At 29.4% G+C, this 19,311-nt stretch overlaps 1 protein-coding gene across 11 annotated transcripts in view; it reads right to left on the bottom strand.

Moving 5' to 3' along the window:
• Positions 1-971: 971 nt before the first annotated feature.
• The window catches only part of LOC142331264 (uncharacterized), a 71,877-nt gene continuing 53,537 nt past the window's right edge, over positions 972-19,311 (bottom strand). For 9 of the 11 annotated variants that reach the window (XR_012757942.1, XR_012757941.1, XR_012757948.1 and 6 more), the window contains 4 exons: positions 12,386-12,518; positions 10,277-10,462; positions 9,943-10,098; positions 4,431-4,568 (listed from right to left, as the gene is read on the bottom strand). Coding sequence is in view for 1 of the 11 variants with exons in the window: in XM_075377036.1 (XP_075233151.1) it covers positions 1,004-1,152; positions 4,258-4,568; positions 7,999-8,174; positions 9,943-10,068 (762 nt within the window). In the remaining 10 variants the exon portion in view is untranslated. Of the gene's footprint in view, positions 1,153-4,257; positions 4,569-5,096; positions 5,332-7,998; positions 8,175-9,942; positions 10,099-10,276; positions 10,463-12,385; positions 12,519-19,311 lie in introns of those variants that run through there. The other 2 variants (XR_012757943.1, XM_075377036.1) reach the window with 2 other exon arrangements.

Raw genomic sequence — 19,311 nt, forward strand, 5'->3', positions numbered from 1 at the left:
TCTTGTTGGAAAAGAAGGCTGTTCGTAGTTTATGGCCATGGGAAAAAAATGGCCCAAAAATTTGATTATGCATGAAACCAGACATTCACTTTTGGACAACTATGGATGAATTCCACCAATTCCTGGGGATTTTCAGTGCCCCATACTTGACAATTATGGCAATTCGTGGCTCTAGAAACATGAAAGTTGCTTCATCAGAAAATAAAATACACCACAGGTAGTTTTCATCAGCAGAAAATAATGAGTCTAACATGGTCATTACAAATTGAATTCTTTGTGACTTATTGTTAGGTTTAATTTCACGAAAAAGTTTTTGTTTGTATATAAAAATTTTTAATCACTTGTGAACATCATGGGAAGTGCTTTTAAGAATGTTCAGTTGATTAACACTATGAACTGAATGTTTTGAATTTCAATGGAAAGACAGTAGAAGTCGAATTCTTTCTCTGATTTAAGTACTTCTTTTGGGCCTATCTGGTAAGTGTCCTTTCAATATATTTCTAGTTTCCAAAAACTGTTCATACCACTTACATATGGCTTTATCATTTGGACAATTACTATAATAGATTTGCATATAATTTCTTTGTACAAGTCACTGGTTTTGTTTCTGAGAAATCAGTATACTTCTACTGTGCTTTCTTTTATAGTGATGCCATGGTACTGAAGCCTGGGCTCATAACAGTTTGGTCTATGTAACAGTAGACTACATGTAACACAGCTGCTATCTGATGGAGAATGTGTAAACTAAAACTTAATAGTTATCATTACAAGATATACATAAAACACTACTGAGAGCTAAAAAATAAAAATTATATTTGTTCTTGAAACCCATTCTTTTTCAGATAACTGGTATTGTCATGCAATTTGAATCGCTGTGTATAATACATCATTTTGAAAACAAATATGACAATATGCGAGTCAATGAGTCCTTATACAATTCAGAATAAATTTCAAAATAATATAATGCTTACCTTCAGTTATGTTACTTTGATCATCATAGAAACTACATGGATAATCTGAAAGTGGTATAAATCCTCCAAGAGTAACTCCATTTAAAAAATTTAATTGATGAAGAATTTTGCTCATGGGCTAGTAACAGAGTATCATCACGATATGTGTCAAGTTTAATCGGCACCCATTTATCAATTAGACCTTATGAAATTAAAATAATACAATTAATTAAACTTTGATAAAACGTAGCTAATTTATTTTCATGTAGATGCATATATAATATAAGAAATGAAGTCAAAAAAAATTTTTAAGATAAACATTCATAGAAATATAAACATTTTATAAGCAGTAGGATCAATATATCTGAAGTTGTGTACGTGATAATTTGATGAAGATTGGTTAAAGTTTTTCTGTGTTACACTTAATTTAACGTTGACAACAGATAACATAACCTCAATTGGAGTATTTTTTCAGTTGCATGGTACTGAAGGATAAAAATTGATTTTCCTTACATACTGAGGTATGAAGATTATGAAAATTTCATTTATATATAAAATTTTTTGGCTGAAAAATCTCCAAAACTACTAGTTAAATTTCATTGAAATTTAGATTTTCTGTAACATTTTATCTAAGTTGTGGACATCACAATTTGACATGGATTGGTTTAGTGGTTCTTGAATTCCATTCAATTGTTCCAAAAAATTTGAAAATTTTGTTGCTGGAAAATCTCCAAAATTATTAAATTAATTTCATTGAAATTTAGTTATGTTGTAGTAGTTTATCTGAAGTTATGTATGTGAGAATTTGATGAAGATTGGTTGAGTCGTTCTTCACTTGTGCTCAATTTAATTTGACAACAGACAACATATTTTAAATGGAGTTATCTGAATGTATTTTTCATACACGTTTATGCAGTGATTTTATAGTGGTTAGCGAGTTTAAACTTAATGCTTGTGTGTAGGGTTTATTCATTACTTTTATTATGTCATCAAATTTGATTATAATTTAATCTTCTTATAAACAGAAAATATATTTTAATATAAAATAAATACACCTCTTTTAGCTTCCTCATTTATGTTTTATATATTTTTTGTGCAAAAATTTATACAATAATTATATAAAATAAAATAACAAGAAGTGGTCTTACGCAAAACTGTGCAAGAATATTTTTTCAACCAAGAAAGCAAAAAAAAAGACCATTTTTTTTGTTTAAACCATTTTACGTTTTATGCAAAATCATATATCTTTCATTATCCTCTGATGTATTCTAAGGATGATTTTATAGTATACAATGTGTTCAATATTTTTGTGGATTTACCGTCACATCCTGTGATAGTAACCTGTCAAACTAACCACAGTGACACAAATTACCTAATCAGTGATTAGGATAAGACATGGGCTCCTCATATAATAAGTAATAACTATGCAATTAACTTGAAAGGATGGCTAAAAGGCACATGAAAGGCTTTACCGCTAGGTATCCCTATGGTTTGGTTGAAAAGACACTTAAATGATTGTTATTTTTGTTTAACTAATGTGTTTGGAATTTCAAAGAAATCTTAACACACTTTACTATATACTTCATCGTCATTGGCACTCAGACCTATACCTCACAATGAATCCAATCCAAGTTCCTGAAAACTTGTTTCACAAAAACAGTGATGAAGAAACAAGAACAGTGACACAGTGGAAGAAGATAATCAAGATTCAAACTTTGAATTACAATCCAGTGAGCCACATCTTACATCACAAGAAGAGCTAAATGACTTTGTAAGATTTAAAATTATCAGAAAATCTAACTGAACTTTTAGCCTCAAGATTACATGATTGGAATTTACCTAAATATATATATATATAAATATATATAAAAATATTGGGCTATCAAAGCTGATTGAAAAGTTTAAAAAAAAAATTCATACAGAGCTATGGGATGCAATATGCCACAAAGAGTCCATTTTCTGCATTCAAATCTGGATTTCTTCCAGCCAAACCTTAGGGCAGTAAGTGATGAACATGAAAATATAGTGTAAACATTTACACAAAAATATTTCAGTGTCGGAAAACTGTTACAAAGACAAATGTTATTATGTTAACTGATTCCTGTTGAATTCAAGATGTACCTGAAGTTACCCACAAAAGGAGGGCATCTGCTATAAGAAGTTTTAATGTAAGTATATGACATTCCACAACAGTATTTGTATTAACTGTTATAGATCTTTAATATGCCATTTCTGTTTAACTGTGGGTTACAGATCTGTAAATAGAATAGTCTATTTACAAATCTGTAACCTACACAAAAAAAAAAAAAACAATGCAAGGAAAGGTATCACACTTAGAGAAACATTAAAAAAAATTTATTTTGTATACCAGTGTTATTAATATATGATACAATCATTTACTAGAAAATGAAACTCACAATTTTCTTGAAAGTAATCATTTTTTTAAAACTGGCATCCTTTAACACAGAAGCTGCTACATCAAAATATATATCCAAATATAGGTGAGACAATCAAACAAGTAGGTACCCCAAAAATTCAATTAAACATGTTAGTTAAGAACAAGGTCACACTGCAGAAATATCAACATGATGTTCATAATTTATGTAATATAGATTACAAATGATATTTGTTTACAGTGACTGACAGAATGAAGGCTAGAAAAATATCCTTTATAAGATTACATTTAGTCATGAAACTGCTTTTTTATCTAAGTTATAAGATGAATCATCCTAACATTAAGATAATGGATACAGACAATCCAGATGGTACAGTGGAATATCTTTGAGATTCACCAAACATAAATGTTTCTGGGTCTTATAAGTTCTTTTAAAATTGATATCTTTTTTAATCCAGCCCACTATAACTGCGATTAGTTACTTTGGACGTGGTTTGAGAGAATTTAACTTGAGGGATAATGAATTATTGCAATAATTGTTTTATATGAAAATACACAGGGAGTAATGAAACAATAGCCTGACCATCATAATTGCCTAATTCATTACTATAATCGTTACTATCATAGACATGGCAAACAGGATTTGAGATGAAATAGTTAATAAGTGAAATATCTTCCACATTTAAGGAAACCAAATTAAACATTCATAAAGAGCTGCATATTAAACATGAAAATATACTTGCACTCAATCCTGCAATAAAAAAGTCAGTAAATTCTTTACTTTCTTAATAATTAAATGTTACGTTGGTAGAAATTAATTTACAAATGGTTTCTTCAATACTGTAGTACACAGTAATGAACAATGTACTTCAGTTGTGCAAATACATATACAAAAGAATTTAATTTACTTACCTAATTCACCTTTTAAATCATGAATAAGGGTACCATCTGGTTTTATTTTAAAAACAGCTGATTTTTCCCCAGTTACAGCTAAATAATTCTGATGAGCAGTAACAAATGTTGTTATATTTTTTACTCCAACATAAGAAAAATTACTGTATGGTTTAAAATGGTTAATTACTTCATTATTTAATGAAATTTCTGTTCGATATGCAAGAATAGTATTCAATTCATTTTGAGCTAAGAATAAATACATTAAATCTCCTATGTAACTTAGAGCTAAAGACCAACTTGGACAAAGTAATGGTAAGTTTTGTGATAATCTGGAAAAAATTAAACTGAGTTTTTAGTAAATATTTATCACTAATTAATCACTATTTGATAAAATATTTATATAATTCTTTGCTAAATACAGCTAGCTATCCAATGTTACATAGTCTCTAAATAACAGCAGCTGGTAGCACAGTAATCATAATACCAGACACCCAGAAAATAACATTATAAGTCAGATTTGATTGACTCAGATTGAGATCTTTATACACAACATTGAGAAATTCCTGTTCTTTTCTAGAAAAATCCTCTTGTAACTCATATCCATGTTACAAAATATTCTTGTGAAATATTAGTGAAATTGAGTAAAGTATTTCATTTTGCATTTCAACTGGATTTTTCTTAAAACAGTCATTTTAGACTTACAACACTATTTTACTGGGTGTGTGATATACAAAACAATCTTTAGGCTTGTATACACATGGATAATACAGTGTATATAAATTAAGTTCCTCTTTTTTCCTATTATTGTTAATTTGGAGAATCTTGACCAATGGCATATCTATTTCAGACATAAATACCTTTTTAACATAATCTAAAATTTCATCTGCCATCTTCTTTCTGCCATATTGGATTCAACTTAACTTTTTAAATGGTATTGTGGTAATTTATCTGTTTTTTATCATTCTATGTAAAATTTGATGAAAAGATGAATGGCAAAAGCTATGCACTGATATCTCTATCCATTTTCAAGAATTAGCTATTAAAGAACATACTGACTTCTTTGGACAACCAAAAATAGAACACATTTTAAACCTAAAATAGAACAATATTCAAAAACAATTAGAATTGTGAAAATTTGTTGATTCATTTTACATTTATTGATTTTCTCTTAAAATCCTTCGTACTATTGGTCAGCAAATACCTATAAACAAAATCATCAACATTCATTTAATACCTGATATTTTAAATATCATTTTAGACTATTTCAAACAATACTGTTATTTATAATAGAAGTTACAATTTGAATTAAGAATTTAATTGTTTATTTTGTTTTGTTAAGAAAGTGATACAATTACTATGTTACAATTAAAAGTAATACTGAAACATGTAGTGCTGCTTATAATGTTTTTTCTGCTTTATAAGTTAACTGCTTTATACGTTTTTCTTTAGTACCTCTTTTCATTTTTGCCTTTTATTCAGTTTTTTCAGCAGTAGGTGCTGATTCTCTACTGGAATCCATGTCACAGTGGTAGTATAAATTTTTGAAAAAATTTAACAATATTTATTTTTTTAAGTAGGCAGTATAAATTATCACAAAACAAAATGACACTTCAACAGTCTTCTTCCTGATCATCCTGTTTCAATTAGCTACCTTAGAAAGTTAGTAGCTAGTGGAAGTGTTAACAAAAACAAGAAAATATGTCAATTTCCTCTAGTTTATTACAAAAAAGATTATACTCTGGGTTTTTCTGGACAATAATGAACAGTCTACTAGTTGTATTGGCAGTAAGTATGAAATAGATCATATATCTTAACAGACCTTTAAAAAAAATAATAAATTCTATTCTTACAAAATGCAGCTACGTCAAAAACTCAATAAAGATAGTTTATAAGTGCTTGTTTTCGTGGTGATGGTAATTTCCATTGCAATGCATACCAGTGATCCATGCCATCCAAATTACATCATCAAATTCAATTTTGTAAGGAAATGGGCAATATTTTAACAAATAATTCATAATTTGTCAACAATACTTCCTTCAGTGATAAATGCACTTTCTATAATAATTGGTTTGTTAATAGACACAATTGTAGGAACTGGGATACCAATTACTTTAAACACTTATTACTTTGAAGTAACATCTAGTACCATTTGGGTTGCCATTCTAGAGAACTGGGCCTTTACTCATTGATAGCAATCTTACAGAAGCTACGTAACTGCAATGTTAGGAAAGGAAATCAAATCAGTAAGTAGAAACATTATGACTGAATTCTGGGAAAAATTACTGCAAGGTAAACTGTTTTCTAGAAAAATGGTGTATTACCCCAGTTCAACAGAGAAGTATGCAAATTAATTCTTAAATACTGAATTTCCAGAAAAATGGATGGGTTGAAGAGGATCAGTAGACAGGCCATCATGTTCTTCAGATCTTATACTGGAATTTCTCTTGCATGGATGTGCGAAGTCCACCATTTACAAAACTCCTGAAGCAGATATTGGAGACCTGAAGAACAAGCTAGCTGATGTGAGTCAATCCCTTATCTTTGAAATGCTTTCAAATGTAAAGATAGCATTTCATGATAGAATACAAGGTGCGATTAGAAAGTTTTAAGGCAGCTGCTGCTACTACTCAATAGGAGGATTATTGATTTTGCAAAATGGGTGAATAAACTGAATGAGTTTTGGTCAAATTTTGTTTAAAAACCAGGAAATCAACTTTGAAGACTTATGAACTCTTAAAAATAGATTTGGAATAAATGTTTGAGCTGATCAAACGTTTTTATCTGGTTAACAGATTCAGAGATGGTTACGAATCAAAATATTGTGAAAGTTCATGATTTAGTGTGCTCTGACTGTAGACTTACAATTAGAAAGGTGGTTGATGAACTGAATTTAAGTTTTTACGCAGTTCAGTCAATTTTAACTGATGGTTTGAACATGTGTTGTGTGTCAGCAAAATTTATTCTGAAATTGTTGTCAGACCAGCAGAAACAACACCCACTTGAAATGTCCCAATAACTGATTAATTGGGCTGAAACTGACCCATATTTGTAAAATAGATTAATTACAGGCAAACCATGGGTTTAGGGATATGACCCACAAACAAAGGCACAATCATCATAGTGGAAGGGTCCAAGTTCGTCACAACCAAAAAAAGCACAACAAAGTTGGTTGAAGGTGAAGACAATGTTGGTAGTTTTCTTCAAATCTATGAGTAAATGCATCACAAATTCGCCCCTAGGGAGCAGACAGTTAACCAGGAATATTATCTTTATTAGTGTAACCAGGAATATTAGTGTCTTTCAGTGTTAGTGCGAAAATATGCAAAAGAAAAGGCCTGCACTCTGACAAGAGAAGAATTGGGTCCTCCACCATGACAATTTTGGTTCATTGTACGTTTATGGTACGTTTGGACCCAAAAAAACCAGAATAGCTAAAAAAAACTGAATGGCTGAAACAAATTGAAATAGCTAAAAAAACAACATACTAAAGAACACATTGCAGATTAAATATGTTATTTTATCTAAGGGTTTTTCTAACCGTTTAAAGATGCAAGATATCAACAACAATTTTTAATAATTATTATGTCTGAAATATTTTGTTAAAATTTCAGACAAACTTATCTATATTAAAAAATTCAATGTTTGGATTAATTAAACAATCAAAACAACAACAAAAAAATTGCAGTTTATCCAGCAGTTAATTATTAACTATTCAGATTTTAAACATATTGTAGGAAGAAAGGTACATTATCTACTTACGCAAAATATGGTTTTCTTCTGGAAAACATATTTTGATTCACATTTTCAAATGTAATATCATAAATATCAATTGAATTATCTTGATCATTTATAATTATAAGCTTAAAATTAAATCCAACTTGAATCACAGTTAAATAACTTATAGATTTATAATAAGGCCAGGTCCAGAACTGCTCCTATTTTAGGCAAAAATAAAATTCCACATAACTTATTAAGTTATGTAGATTATATGCACATTGAATTGTGTTACTTAATATATAATATACAATATAATTACACAGTAAAATGTATATAAACAAACCTTGCATATGCCAGAAATTTTTCTAATTACTGTACCTGATTTTTTTTCTTATTAGAGTACATAAATGTTAACCTCTGTAAGTGGAAGATTTACAGAGGTTCACCACACATAAGTTATTATTTAGGACCGTATTAAAATAGATACCAAAGCGTATGAAAAACTGATTTAATTAACTGACTTAATTTTCAGTACATTTTATTTACCCTATTTTCCGTGATAGAATATAGTAAACAAAAAATACCTCTGTTTTTGTTAAGTTATTCATAAATTTGGTTATAATTTGCTATTGTGTCTGTAAATTACCTTAATGATTGCTAAAAATGAATTGTTACCAGGTAAGTGATAACATAACATACATAGGTACTACGTAACTCAGAAACCTATCTAAATTGAACGTCAGACCTAGCACGTATGCATTTATGAATTTTGCAAATTTTATGTTATAAATAACATTTTACACACGTGATAAAAGTATACCTGGCTTTCATTTTTGGAGTCTATAATTGAAATTATTAGAAAATATTCTTTGAAACAATGGTTGTTTCCTTTGTTTTTCTTCCCTACACCATTTTATATTTTATAAAGAAAATGTATACCTTAAGACCTGATACAGAAATCATTATAATATCTGATGTCTATGTTTACACTTTCTCTAATAAATAAAGAATTACAATACAAACACATTGACAAATTTCATAATGGCAATCATATCGTTTTTTTATCTTTTACATCCTCATTCATAATCATTAGTTTTATTAGCTAAAATTTCATGTTTAAACATCTTATAATCAATCAACAAATAAACGTTATTGCAGAAAATTGAAGATAATTTCCATCTGAATTTCATCTCCATCACTAATAAAAAATTATTAAACTGAAATAATTATGAAAATGTAGATTTTCATTGTTATTATTTTTTAAATTGATAATTAGTTAAATTGTTTTGCTACCGGTTTTCCTTTACTTGAATCTCACTTTTTGAAAAAAATGTAAGTTTTTTTCATACTGAAATTGAAGACATGAATCTTATGGTTGGGCTGGCGGCAGACTGCAATCAAGCTGAAGAAGCATCTATATGCAGAATATTTTCCTAATCACCAATTGCAAAATGAGATTTTTTACTTCTCATGAAAGGTTAAGAGAAACTAGAAAATTTTCTTATAGAGCATGATCAAGAAATACCTTAAAGCACAAAAAAGCTATAAAATTGGAAGAAAAACATCAGAACACATTGAGGAAATCTAGAGGAGTACAAAAAAGGTTATGTTACGTGACAAAGTTTACAACTGTTTGGAGAATTTTGTAAAGCAAACTGCTGTATCTGAGTATAAGTATCTGAGTATAAAGCTTAGATCAATGCAGTAAACTAAGATTGCATTTAAATTACCAAAATATTATATTAACAACAAAAATTTACTTTTTGTTACTTTTCAAACTCTAAAGATCGATTCGTATTGTCAAGGTTTTCATTCTGACCATGTACGGGCAAATAAAGATAATCTTACTATTTTAACCTTAAATAAGTTGATCTAAAATTCTTTGAGTTACACATTTTCATGCAAAAAATGCCTAATTTTACAGTAATTATTTACCGCTTAGCAGCATCAGATAAACAAATTAATAACAAAAATAAATAACTTTACCAGCATCTCACTGTGAAACCTGTACCATGAAAGAATGGTTATTGGTGTATTTAATGCAACTACACAAAGTATTTCTGTTGTTTTTGAGGTAACATTCCACCATTTAAACATTGATGCAGAAAACATTTAAACATTGATGCAGTTTTTAAGGAACATCTGAAACATACAAAGAACTACCAGTAAACATTTATAAAATTAATAATAGAAACGTTAACAATTTTTTTATACAAACAAACAAAAACTGTTTTGGTACATTAACACATCAGAAGAAGGCAATATAGAAATAAGTTTAAATTACTAAAAAACAAATAAATTTAAGAAAGTTCATAAGTACCTCTTTCAGTCTGTGTCAATTTCAATTTTTTATCATGTGGTATCTGCTGCAAACCAGTAATACTAATGAACTTATTTTCAGCAAGACCTAACAAATATATATAATTAAATCTTGATAATGAGTACCAATGAAATACACCATCACCATAATTGAATACTATCTCTTTTACTGATGAAACACGCAAAGCTAAAAAAGAAAAGAACATTAAATTTATTAATCTATTCTATACAAAAGTATTAAAAAATAGACTTTTTTTTAACTACCTAAATTTAAATTGATAACATACTGATCAAATACAAAAAGTCAGTACTGATAAGTAAAGATGATTGCTCAGTTGGCAGTAGCAGTTCAATTTTTTTTTAAATTAGTAAAAGTGAGTAGTTGTTGATTAAAAAAAGATGGTTGGTTGGATACATTATTTGAAAGTTGGTCAAGATGTAATAAAACAGTGATATATGAGTACAAGATGTATAAAATACAAAGCTATGATTCTCTATTCTGCCCAAGTATAACAAAATAACTCTTAGTATAACTTAATGATCTTGACAACTACGTAGATCCACAAGTCAAGCTACTAAAGGTAGTTCAACAATGGCTACTGTATTCCCAGTGTGGACTCAGTAACAGGTAGTTGTTTTAATTGGAAAAATAGATAGCAAAAATTGAAATTCATCATCAATATCATTGGCATGATATTATAAATTTACTGATGATCAAATTAGTGTGACAATTAACAGAAAACCAGGTATTGTTCCACAAAAGGAGATACCATTAATAAAAGACGATAAAATTTGTAATCACCATATGACTACCAAATATAAGAAATTTATCTTTTAACCTTTTACAATACAGTACAACTTGAAACATTGTTTACAATCATTAAATCACCAAAGAATACGCAGCAGAAGAATCTCAAAGCATATAAGACACAAGACATACGAAAAATCTCATAGATGCATTCTTTGCTTAACTCCATTTTTATGAATAATTCTTTTAGTAAATAATAATGGAGGTGAAACATGATATCATTGCAGTCTTCAGACAAAAGTCCAATCCATGATATGAATCATTCTACATTATCCATATTCTAAATTCTACATATCCACTACTAAAAATTCCATGTTAGAATCTTGTTGATTCTTGACTTTTGATTCACGTATTTGCTAACTAGACAAACATATTTATGCTGTACTGGAAAACTGGCAAGTTTGTGCTGCACCAAAGACCAAGATGATTCATGACTACAAGGAAGTAACCAATTCATATAATATTTTAGCATCATCACAAAATAATATTGAAGTGCTGTATTTCTTATCCTTCTTTTCCATTTTTTTCAGCTAGGGTCAGAACAAAGAGAGAAGTATGTTCAACAATAATGTAAGGATGAATAATTTTTAAAAGTGTAAAACTGCAGTAAAAATAAATTACAAAGATAACACACATTCAACTTATTTTCTGTTTTCCCTCTAAAGTAGGCATCACATTTGAAATGGCTTAGTCATTTTTAATTAAACCCACAGAGTTATTTAATTTTGTCCACAACTCAAACTTAAGCTATGTAGTTTTTTTTTTTAATATTCCAAGGCAGCTCTCTTAATCAAAAATGATTGTTCGACATCTTTTTGCACAAATGTAATTTTAGTGAATAATAATATCGATTAATTCTGCTTAAAAATTTGAGCAATCTTTCACATTTAGAATTTTTTTTATTTCAGCATTCAATGTTCTGAAATTTAAAGAGTGTGAAAACAAGATTTAATGCCAACAACTAGTCACATTTTACTAATCACTTTTTGCATAAATACCATTAAATAATAATGGTAGCGCTGTTTCAATGAATAGTATTGACATGCATTAATGGCTAACTCATGGTAATATTTTAAAACTTAAAAATAAATCCATGATATTTTGTTTATCTAAACTGCATGACATATCACATACATTTTTCTTATTTTTACTAATAATAAAGTAGATAAAAAACTTATTCTTTTTTTTTCTTATTCAATACTTTCAATTACATTTGCAATCATTATCTATAACATAACTATAAAATAGGTAACAAACAGTAACAAAACAGTAAAGGTAACAAATTATTGTTTTTAATATTACCTTCTCTATTACCAGTTCCAGTGTTAAACACATAATCATGATAAACTTTTTTATCAGCTTCATCATTCAATACTTCTGTAAGTATGCTGTCAAGTCCATTACGTACATCGATTAGCATCATATTTTCACTTTCCTACAAATATTATTTATAAAATTATTAAGTAAAATATAATAGCAGAAATTAACTTCTTAATAATAGTAACAGAATTAATAGCAAATAAAACTGAAAAGAAATAATGCCTAAAAAATACATTTCACAGAAATTCTAATGACACAAAATTTCAATAATTTAACTAAAAATTACAGGATGTCACAATTTAGGAATTAAAAAAATGTTAAAGACTGAACTGGTAAAACAAAACTAATCCCAGTTAATTAACACTTAAATAAATTAACTAACAAATAACTGAAAATAAAAAATTAGATACAAAATATTTATATTCACATTATATATTTTATTATTAGCTGCTAAAGATCACAATATAGTCTGCATCTGTTTTAATTAGTATAAACAAAAGTAAGCTTTAGAAGCAGAGAAGGGTACCCATAGTACCTCCCTATCCTGTTAGACCGAGTAACTATAAAAATAATATTAAAAAAACTGATTACATAAAAAATAAATCAAGATTTTCAATAAAATAAGTATTTTGTGCAATTCATAACTAAAATATTAAATAAGTCAAAATAAATCAATGTAAAAAAATTACAGAGAAAAATAACATCTTTCTTACTCCAAATTTTGATCATCGGCATATTTAATTGTCTTTATTTTTTCTACCCCTACTGTCACATAATCATCCTCATCCACATCTTCCAAAACTTCTTCGGTTAGTTGAGCTCCATAAATGTTAAAAAGGATTGGTGATATGCAGTATTCCTGCCTAATTCCTCTTCCCATTTTTAGTGCTTCCGTTTCTTCATTTATTCAAATCTGTTCCTTTGTCCTACATATAATTCATTTTTTTTGTGATGTCAGAGGGGGGATTTTTTTGACGTCAGTGGGGGGAGGGTCAAAGGTCAAGGTTGTCCCAGACTCCCCATTTCTATATACTAATGGTTTTTCTGTACTGAAAAAAGATTTACCGCCTTTGGATGATTTGATACAACTGATAACTGATAACAAAAATGAATTTTGCTCCAAACTTGAGCATTGCTCTAAGAATTTTACTAACTCTTCCAATAAGTGTTGCAACCGGGGAACGTAGTTTTCCAAACTAAAAATAAACAAGAACTATTTGCGAACATCACAAATAAGATTGTCAGACCTTGCTATATTAGGAATTAAATATGAACTCAATAACAGTTAAGATGTTTCTGAATTAACTAGAGAATTCTCTGAACGAAAAGTTTGTAAAAAAATTTTTCTCACACTCCTGTTAACTGTTTTTTTAAAATTAAGTATTTTAAGTGAAAAGTTATTATAAGTATTTGTGTCAATTACCGAGTTGTTTTTGGACGTTCGCTAAAAAATGTAAAAAAGCCTGTATTCCTTTTTCTTTTAGAAAGCTTACATTGTAGTTACAGAGGGGCGCAATTTTTTTACTTTTGCACAGACTGGTTTAAAGGCTAAATCCGACCCTGATATCAATACTCACATTTTAAACCTCAATGGGTATTCACTAAGTTTTTAAACTTTTAAAAAATTTTAAAAATGATGTTTTGTTGCCACGGATTACAGGAATGGAATGGGAAAAATTTTTTATAGTCATTTAAAGGTCCACTGATGTAAAAAATATTCATGTAAAAATATCCCATTAACTCCTTTTGTGAAGCAAGAAATAGCTAAAAAAGAAAAAAATTGGACAATTTGTTATCTTGATAAAAAAGACTTCAACTTTAATACGAAAAATTTCTTGTTAATATGATCAATTTAAAGTTTTTAAACTTTATTTTGGCCAAAATACCCCACAACCATTTTTTCCAAATTTTGCAAAAATTTAATATAATAAATTCTTCTAAAGACGACATCTTCCTACAAGTTTGAAGAAAATTGGTTTAGAGATTTCATAGTTATTAAACTTCAAATAAGCCAACATACAAACATGTATTAAAATTCACTTATAAAAACAGTCATATTGGGCTCAGGGATAACATCAAAGAATTGTTTTGTAATTCATATAAAGTAAGGATTTTGTTTTTGGTGAAAATTTATTTTTTTTATAGAATGTCCCCTGAGGCACAGTTTAAAAAAAAGTGATTTTTTGATAATTTTTTGAAATCGATTACTATACTTTCCCTTTAATAGCTAAATTAGCTGTATTAGCCAGGAAAACTGTATACACAAAAAAGCTGCAGTATAAAAAATGAATAAATACATTAGATATTTTTATAGTGAGAAAATAAAATAATGCATTATATATTTAACATGATTAACTAGAATGCACACATACACAAGAAAAAGTCCAATATCAAATGAAAGCAAATTACCTACATTTCCACACAAATGTAAACAAGCTCATGCAGACTGGTAAGCTAAAAATAATAACTGGCGTAATGGACCAACACAAAATTCTCATCATGGGTCTGCAGGAAATAAGAAACACTGACCAGAATGCCATGAAATCTCAAGGAAATAGACTCTACAAAGGTGGTGTATAAATGGGAAAAGAGTGATGAAAAATATCCCACAATTTGGAACAGGCTTTTTAGTCAGCCTCAAAATAATAAACTCTATACAAGAATTCAAGTTATAATCCCCAAGAATCTCAACACTCACCCTAAAAGCATCTAATAAAATCTACACTATAATAAACACCCGTGCACCCACTAACAATAAAATTAACTCTCCAAATGACCATAGAAACAAAAAAATTCTGGGATCTACTCAACCTGACTATAAATAACACCCCCAAAAACAATGTTAAATAAGACTTAAATGCTCAACTGGGCAAAGAAAGAAAATAGCGTGACATCATCAGAAAATGGTCCGCCCAAAAGAAAACAAACAAAAATGGATGACTCATCAATCTCTGCAGAAACCACAACCTAATCTTGAATCCATATATTTCAAGAGGAAACCTGAAAAACTCAAAACCTGGAAACACCCTGACTACACTAAAGGAGAATGGCAACTAGACCATGTCTTCATGGTCAAACACCATCACAAAGAGATCTACAATGTAAAAGTTTTCAAAGGAGTAGACACAGGCTCAGATTACTATGTAGTCAAAATTAAAATTAAATTTACTCCCCAAGGAAAGCAACAAAACTAAACCCCTAAAACTACAAAAAAAATGGATCCTACCCCAACTAATCAACAATGAAAATTACCAAAAAGCAACCGAAAAAATAACAATCAAGGATAAACTCGAAAACCTGGTCAACAACCTTAAACAAATCATAAAATAATTTGCCCCCAATAGATTCTCATAAAAAACATAAATGGTCGAACAGTGAAAGTGACAAAACAGTGGAAAAAGACTAAAGCATGGCTATTTCACCAATCCCAAAAATCAGAAACATCCTTCCAAAATCTTGTAAAACAAAGAAAAGGAATCAGCCAAACCTCACAGAGAATAAAAAGACAACACCATAAATACACACTGAAGCCAATAGAAGAGGAATTCACTAAAATGCAGCCAAGAGACTACTACAAAACTTTCAAAAATCAGTTCCAAAAATACGAACCCCGAACCCTACCAATAAAGAAGGAAAATGGTGAACTGACCCATAACAATAAAGGCAAGGGGAAAAACAAGCTAAATATTTCAAAAATTCCTAAATTGCGAAGAACCGACAGAACTCCTGAACTTCAACACCAACACCCCAACAACAACACCACCAGAAAATATTAACCCTCCCATAATAAAAGAAGTCTACCAAGCACTGGGTGAGATGAAGAATTACAAAGCAGCAGGAGAAGATCAGACTTTTGTAGAGATCTGGAAACATGTAGGAAGGAGATAAATAAAATTGTCCTTCAACAGCTTGTCAACATCTGGATCAAAGAAAAACTAACAGAACACTGGACGACAGCTCTCATCCATCCGCTACACAAAAAAGGGGATAAAACAGACCCTAACAATTACAGGAGAATCTCACTCCTAGACAAAACATACAAAATTCTTTCAAGAATCATCCTCAACAGGATCGGTACACAACTTGTGAAAGAACTAGTTGAATACAAGGGAGGTTTCAGATCCTGGAGGAACTGTCCAGACCAGATCATAAATCTCAAGCTAATAAAGGACTACAACAGGAAAAGAAACAGACAAGGAGATAGCATTTGTAAATTTCAAGAAATCTTATGACTGCATTCCCAGAGAATCCTAAAGGAAGCCAACTTTTAATGGTGGATTTACAGAAACTCTTGCCTATCCCGTTCCTTTATGACAAACAATCAATTTATCTCGGAGAGCTATGGACATTAAATTTCACAATGATGATCCAAACACAACAGATTCATTTTGAACGATTATGATGAAACCACTGGAGGGTGTAGAGGACTAAAAAACAAATACCATAAAAATTTTAACATTTACTTTCTGTTATTAATCTGTCGTACAAGTATTAAAAAACTTTTTTGATAAGGTATATATCTGTGCAAATGTTCTTGACGAGGAAAGAACTAATATACTTAATTAATTTTAATATAAAACATATTTTTACAGCGATTGTAAATCGTCCGGTAATTAATGCTCGCATTGACAAATAGCTAAATCAATATATAAAATGAAAAAAGATATATATTTTAGAGAAAAAAAATAAAGAAATGATTACGTAGTTTTTTTTAATAATTCAAATGGGAGTGGAAATATCTTTGAAGGAAAATTTTAGATAGAAATGGTATAAATAATATTTATTACAAAGAATATGACCTGTACATAGTAAAGTACATTAGCAAAGATATAAAACAGCTGCAAACTAGTGTAATACAAAAAAACCGTTAAAAAAGAAGTGAAACCGAACTGATCTAAGACAAAGCATTCGACATAAATGCAATAATAAATCATCTCTTATTTGTAGATAAAATGACAGCTGTCCAAAAAAATTATCTTTTAAAAAAAAGACGGATTGAAATTCCGTATCTCTTGTACATGTGTAATACGTTTTAATATATATGTATGTATGTATGTATGAGTGTGTGTGTGTGTGTGTGTGTGTGTGTATATATATATATATATATATATATACATACATACATACATACATACATACATACATACATACATACATACATACATACATATATATCTGTGTAGAGAGAAAGGAACAGTGATTGAGCGAGTAGAAACGATTTATTATGAGTTACTAACAAATCTGTTCACTTCTTTAACCCTCTTGGTTTTTTGTATATGTGCTCTAATTGTGCGCCATTATGTCTCAATACATACACACGTACGCGCAGAGGCAAAGCAAAAAATGTTAAGACTGTAGAACTAAAGGAAAGACCTATTTTAATACTAGATTATCTATACGAATATTGTGTTATAAATGTTCTAGATTAAACATTTACAATTTTTTTGTATTTCCAAGCGTACAACGTCGAAGGGACACGATGGTTTTTAAAATATTAAAAGCGGGTAATTTTTATTAATTTACTATTATTATTTGTAATTAATAATTTTTATTACATTTGATGGAGGAAATAGAAACGGATAAAAACGCGTACTGCCGGGTTCATTGTGTACTCGATCGTTTGTCATTTTATTCAAAATAAAAAGCTTAATACATTTTTTAATAGGTAAAGATGTTTAATTTTTTTTATTTTGTAAAATAAAAATTTAGATTTTCCAAATTTAATTAATGTAAGTTTACCCGTTTCTGAGAAATAATTTTTTTTGTTGAAAATCACAAAGTAGCGTCCAGAAGGAAAACAAAATAATTAACCTCGGTTCTACATATATTGACATCTTTTCGTTTGTTCCCGATAACCACAAAAACTACTGAAACTGGAAGGTTACCAACCGCAGTTTAAATAATCAATCTCACTACTATGTAAATCATAAAACAAAAATAAAAATCTATAACTTCCTTTAACAAAATTTAATGCGTTGTATATATTAATATCGACTTCTTCAGACAGTAATTATGTGATTTACTAAATTTAATTCGTTATCTATAAAATATCAATTTGTATTAGTATCATAATATACGAAAAAGTAAATTAATTTGATAATAAAATTATAGGAAATGACGACCGTTACAAATTTACGACTATATATAGAAGCACTCTTTACATCTTTAGTACCTGAACTAAGAATTTACATCAGGGTAAGCCATATCCGTAATCTGCATAGATTCGACATTCAATCTGGTATTAATATTTTCGTAACGCCAAAGTCACAGATAGAAAGAACTTCTAGGGGTGCTACGATTTATGGTCGCAAACAACGTGAATCTACGCAAGAACGTTCTCAAGGACTTGAAGAGCAACGCATACGCTATTTTAAATAAATCGGTGGGAAAATCTTATAAACGCTTCGGTAATTTATTAAAACGGTAACAGAAGCGTAACATCTTTTCTCGTAAGCCGAAGTATTATACTGTGTTTTACGAAAACAGTTCTGATTTAATAGCAGGAATATATTTTTACTTCCTTGTACGATGTAAAGGAGGTAGTGATCGCAAAAAATTTCGGTTTTCAGATTTCGACGAAAATATCCGTTTTGACGATCCCTCCCTGATTTCATTTTGACTGGTTTGACGTTACGTTTGTACGTACGTACGTATGTATCTCGCATAACTTAAAAACACATAGTCGTAGCGCGTTGAAATTTTAGATTTAGGGCTCTTGTAACATCAAGTTGTGCTCCTCCCTTTTTGATTGCGATCAAGCCCAAAATCCAAAAACAAAATTAGGTTTTTGGTAGATTTCAGGTTTAGGTAGATTTCACCGGTGCTAAGTAGAGGATAAAAAAGATTTCGACCTTAAAGTTAAGGGGTAGTCTGCACGAACGTATATACGTATACACACTTAATAAAAT

Source organism: Lycorma delicatula, chromosome 10, assembly GCF_047948215.1.
Source record: "Lycorma delicatula isolate Av1 chromosome 10, ASM4794821v1, whole genome shotgun sequence".
NCBI classification, from domain to species: Eukaryota; Metazoa; Arthropoda; class Insecta; order Hemiptera; family Fulgoridae; genus Lycorma; species Lycorma delicatula.